The sequence below is a fragment of the Trachurus japonicus genome, chromosome 19 (assembly GCF_045865225.1).
Source record: "Trachurus japonicus isolate A0001 chromosome 19, Traja_1.0".
Classification (NCBI taxonomy): Eukaryota; Metazoa; Chordata; class Actinopteri; order Carangiformes; family Carangidae; genus Trachurus; species Trachurus japonicus.
In genome coordinates this window covers 18,171,411-18,176,947 of record NC_140925.1, presented here as the reverse complement: position 1 = coordinate 18,176,947, position 5,537 = coordinate 18,171,411, and the positions used below count along the sequence as shown (strand labels likewise).

General features: G+C 47.6%; 1 protein-coding gene across 1 annotated transcript; it reads left to right on the top strand.

The window, feature by feature from the left end:
- Positions 1–2,869: 2,869 nt before the first annotated feature.
- Positions 2,870–4,360, top strand: LOC146967799 (transmembrane protein 100-like). Its single transcript, XM_085761048.1, has 2 exons — positions 2,870–2,962; positions 3,202–4,360. Exon 2 carries the CDS (start codon positions 3,403–3,405, stop codon positions 3,868–3,870), a length of 468 nt encoding a protein of 155 aa, XP_085617174.1. The 5' UTR covers positions 2,870–2,962; positions 3,202–3,402; the 3' UTR covers positions 3,871–4,360.
- Positions 4,361–5,537: the final 1,177 nt, after the last annotated feature.

Here is a 5,537-nt window from a genome sequence, read left to right as displayed (position 1 = left end):
TTTGGCACTGACGTCCACCAAGAATCATGGACTCACCGATTAGATTTGGAAGGTCAAAAGTCAAGGTCAGTCTAATTTCACAATATCTGAGACTTCACATGTCAAAATCTTGTCACTAGTCTGAGTGACAGAAGCATGAAAGCAAGAGGATGTAATACTATTACTGTAATATGATAATATTATCTTTCTTCAGTTTGGGCAGAGCAGGAACACAGGGATAAGGCAACAGTTGCCATCTGAGCTGACGTTCTTTCTTGACTCTTGGAGGCTGATTTAGTTTAAGCATCACAAAACATCTGTGGTAAAGTCTAAAATAGAAGCTCAGCCTTGAGTTGTCACGGTCAGCATGGTAGTGTTTAGTTACCACACTTTTCATTTTGAAAGCTAAACTAGTAGCATCATTTTCCAGAGTGTCAAATGCTGCACAGCTCCTGAATGAGAATAAATAATGAGTAAAACATTAACAGTGCCTTCAGTAAAGATCAAATGATAATTATTTGACACTTGACTCTTCAAATAAATTGTGCAACCCTTGAGGGACCTATTTAAAGCTGCATCTCCTTGTGTTGTATTAAACTATTAATTGCAGCAGGTGATTAAAGTTTAATTGACCCATTTCCTCTGTTGACAATTTGACGTGCCATGTCATAGCAGGAAAAGTGCAATTAATTACGCATTTTTAATGGCTGCCATATGCTTCGTTGTGCTACTTTCAGTGCGCCATTATCGTTAATGCCGGCTCGCTGACATGGCATGCTGGGATATTTCACTGGAACATTAATGCTACTCCGTGCACTCACACCTGTCCTCATGCTGCCATGTCAAGTCAAAATGCCCGTCGTGAAAAAGACTTGTTAGCACACACTGACTGAAACCAGGTGTGAAGGATTTGGAGCATTGTGTTGTTGGAGTCTGTGCCAGTAAACGCATCTCATCTCTACCTGTCCACTAAGGTCACAGCCAGTGGATTTCTAAACAGTAGCTCCTATTCAATACCCTGGGTGGTTTTTCTCACCAATTTGTGATTTGTCATCGTTGTTGTTTCAGTGTCTAGGTGACACTGACATCCAATAGTGGCTCACAGTCCAGAGTCACACCAAATAATGGTTTTCATCCCTCTGACAGCTATAACCCAATGCCCTTGATAACTTCTGGTACAGCAAATACTGATGAGCACTATACCTGCAAAGAAGTATCATTAAAACCTTTGAGTGAAGTTGTTAGCAGGGGTGTCTCTAGACACTTTGGAGGCCCTGGGCAAGAGGTGACTTGGAGGCACCTTGGAGGCCCCCCACCCCAACTCCAGCCACAAACATTAACTGTAAATTGATCCAAAAATCCAAGACCATTGATGATTCAATTTTGCATACTATACACAATGTTCTGTGTACACAGCCATTGGCAACACCATGTTGTCATTGATATTGACCATTGTCAGCCGTCTCTGGGGTTCCTTCAAACTTGGTGTCCTACGCAATTGCCTGGGTTCCCTGCCCCGTTGTAACGCCTCTGGTTGTTAGAAAATCAGGCTTCCTGAGCCAGCCATTATTAGAAGAACTACATAACATATTGGGTTCACTGTTCAGCATAGTGGTTTATGCTTGAATATTAGCTCCTCTTAGCCTTTGCCACTGGGCTTCACTGAAAACGATGGTTCCATCATTTGAGGTTGAAGTCAACTAGTGAGATTAGACCTTTCCCTCAGACCAGCTGTGCCTGTGAGATACCGGCCAAAAAATCGGACATGGGGTAATTACAGCGCATCCTCTGGACCGGAACATTTCACAGCCTCAAGAAAAAGAAGAAAATCCTGGAGAATAAAGATCTGCACATGCACATGCAAGCGCCTTCACCATACAGTAGTGCACTGTGTGACCTATTACCAGTGATACGAGCTGTCCCCGGGGACGCAGTTGGCTCATGTGTCCCCACGGTCATTGTCTGAGAGATGAAAGGGGGGGTGTGAGTGAGGGGACGTATACAGTATGGAGGGATTTTAACAAGGACAGTGACCGTGACAGGGCTGGCTGCCGTGCTTTTGTGGAGGGGGAACACTGATGACGCACATAATGTGGAGGAACAGGACGAAGAGTGAGAGAGGAGGCCTGTGTCTAAGTTGAAGCCCTGAATATGAAACATATTGCTGTTGCCATGTTGATGCTTCTTTTTTTCTTTTTTTATCCAGCAAATTAGACATCATGGCTTTCTGTGTGTGTGGTATTGTTTGTCAACTCTCAGGATGATGAATAATGTTACAGTTTTAGGGGTCAGACATGGGAGGAGCCTGATTTTCATTTTAATCAGGAGACACTTTTGTGAGACGAGGTTTCCACCTCACGATAATGACATTCCATCATTGCCCTTGAGATGGAAATCCGGCACAGCCTTGTGGAAAGAAAAAAAAAGAGACAGATTTGTGATTTTCACATGAGAACAATATGTGTGACAGCAACTGTGAGAGATGCAGAGAGTTGACAGTCTGACATGCAGAGTGCGTGGCACACTCACAGTTTGTGTGTGTCCAGCCAGGCCAGGAGTGAGAGCAGAAATCAGTGTAGAGAGGCATGTTATGATAAAACATGTAATGATTTCTGCTCCTGGAAAATTAACCGCCGCACTTTGAAGCTGCAGCCTGCAGCGGACCGAGAACAAGCCACTACCTCCAACATCTCAAATTCCTCGTCACACTAAATAATGAATTAATATCAGTGAATGAGAGCGCTCAACACTTTACCTCACCCCCTCCCCTCCTCCCTGAAATCACTCTGCCGAGGGAGCCAATCGGAGTCTCGCATCCCGTCTACCACTCCCCTAGGCCCCTCCTCCCCCTCCTCCGTGATTATATAGTCTATGGACATCGGCATCACAACACACACACGCGCGCACACTGCGTTGGTGCTGCTGCTGAGAGCAGCTCTGGAGACTGTTATGAAAACCCATTCATGGACACTGAGAATACGAGGTGAGTGGCTCCACTCTGCTGCGCGTCTCTGTGACAGAGGACATTTCTATACTCTTGTTCTTTCTCCTCTACCTTTTTGTTTTTCATTTCACCCTTTTCCTGTATGTGTGTGTGTCCTGTTTGAGTCTGTGGCTCAGCTGGCACGCTCGCTCAGTAGTTGTTTTTTCTTCTACGTCTTGTCCTATTTTCCCTCCTACTCTCTATTTTCAGCTCCACTCTCTTTTTCTCTCCAAATGCAGACACATGCTGGCAAGTGTTGAGAGCAGCAACAGCAGCAGCAGCACCCTCCCCGGCACTCACGGCACCAGAAGCAGCTTTGGAGAAACCCCCTCCTCCGTGGCGTCATAAGCATCAACAACAGCAATCGTCGGACGCACGCTGAGAGGACCGCCGCCTCTGACCGTTTCCAGCATTTTTAATCCAAGGGCAGCAGCTCCAGGATGGGCTGCTCCTCGGGCCGCCAGCCCCCAGCCCCCGTCCTGCATCCGGACCTGGACTGTGGCAACAACAGCGAAGCCAACACTTTACCCCAAGACTTTGAAAGCCAGGGTTTGAACGGCCTTGGGGAAGGAGGAGAAGAGGAAAGGAGCAATGGAAGAGAAGCGGCCAAGCCTCCGGAGACTCTCCCCACGCTGGAGCGACTGGCCCAGGCCACGGGCGGGACGGAGAAGTCCTGGTACCGCTGCGTGTTTCCATTCGGCGTGATATCCCTAGTGATCGGCATGGCCGGCACCGGGGTGACGTTCAGATTTAACACGCTGCTCCAGACCAAAGTGGTGTCGGTGGCGTTGCTGTGCACCGGGGTGCTGATGCTGCTGGTGGCGGCCGTTTGCTGGAGGGCCCACAGACAGAGGAGAAGGAAAAAGAAAGAAGGTGGATTCTTCACCGCCGACCAGGGCACTTTGTGATGGAGAGAGGACTGAGAGTCAGATCCGTGTCGGTCCTGACTGAGAACTTCAAGTTGGACTTTTTGTATGAAAACGACTGAACAAGTACAGTAGAATCAGATGTAGAGACATCAGAGCTTTTCTGCTCCTCGTTAGGGCAGAGGTTAGAAGAGCTGGAAATGTTATTGAGCCAGGGAATTGTGACAGCGATCCAGTATTCAGAAAATGCCACTTAAGGCATCATCACACAACCTGAGCAGATACACAGGGTATAAAGTATGCGTCACACCAATAAACCCCCCCCCCCCCCCTCTCTTCTGCTTCTCCATCCTGTTGCGGGTTCACCTGGGGATCCGGCGGAGCACAGAGCGGAGAGCGCGTTACAGATCATTTCTCCAAGTCTGGCCTCTTAGTGTCAGGGAAAAGTATGAAAGATAGTCACCTCAGGAATAGTTACTCACCTCCTCCTGATTCACTATCTGCAGTTTGAACATCAGCGCACCGTCTCCTACAGAGGCATGTGAGATAGGAAGTGTTACGGGCGGACGTGTCTATCGGAACAACACTCAACAGTGTTTGTGCTTACACGTTCTAGGCAAGGTGTATTGCTGGGGTTTTTTTAGGAGGCAGCAGGTTTTCCCAATGAAAGAGCTGTAATTGAAAGAGAAGCTCACAACTACAAGTGCAAAAAACGAGGTCGAGGTAAATGAAACATGACTTCCCCACCCTGCAAAACCACTGTTGAGGTGCCCTTTTGCATGAAGGACACTTAGTCCCCAACTGCTCCGATGTGGCTGCCTATTAGGCAAAAAGTACCAAGTGAGAGGTTGTAGGGAATCAGGTGAAATCATGCAAAAAGAGTCCACATGCTCAAGGTTTTCTTTTTTCTCCCCCGAGAGTGACTAATCCCGTACACATGCAGCCACTTTTTCATGTGCCTCATGTTTCTGTCTCCAGCGCAATCAAGTGTTATCATGCACAAAGGTCAACACCTTTCCTTCCTGCTAGTTTCCTTACCCTTTTTTTCGTGTTTGATAACCACAATCCAGCTGTGCCGGATCGATAGAAATCACCGCTCCGGTGAGGTATTAAGCTTTCGGAGGTAATGGTGTGCATTTTCTGTCCCCGCCGATGAAATTGCTTTTCCTCCCCAGCATTTCTAGATGACTTGTGCAATTCTATGACAGGAAAAATCCCATCACACACACACACACACACACACACACACACGCCTTAGTGAGCACAGACCAACAAAGACAAATCGCATAAAAGGCGCCGTACGTCCCCCACCTGAGTCCTCTGATCCTTGCCCCCCCACCACCACCACCACCGCCGCTGCAGGCAAACAGAGGCGACACACGCTGGACGTTTAGGTCTGTGGAGTGAGGGAAAAATCAATTCTTCCTTTCTTTGCAAACTGCATTCTCCGGCTCTGCGAGGAAGGATTTATGCTATTGTTTATACAGACTGGATGTGAGAAATGGACATCGAGTTAACTTCTCCCCGGGGGCGCGGGCTTAACCGGGTTTAACCTGTCATTCCTCGTAGATCAAGTTAGCTCTCCTCACTTTTAGCCGAGGAGCCAAAATGTAGCATTAAGTTAGCCACATTAGCTTAGAGCCGTGTGTGGTCCTTAGCAACAGGTGATGTGATTTTAAGGAAGACCCAGCAGCTTCTCGTCAGCTGTA

Bases quoted from the DNA above. Each gene is read 5' to 3' on its own strand.
- LOC146967799 (XM_085761048.1), top strand. From the start codon at position 3,403: ATGGGCTGCTCCTCGGGCCGCCAGCCCCCAGCCCCCGTCCTGCATCCG.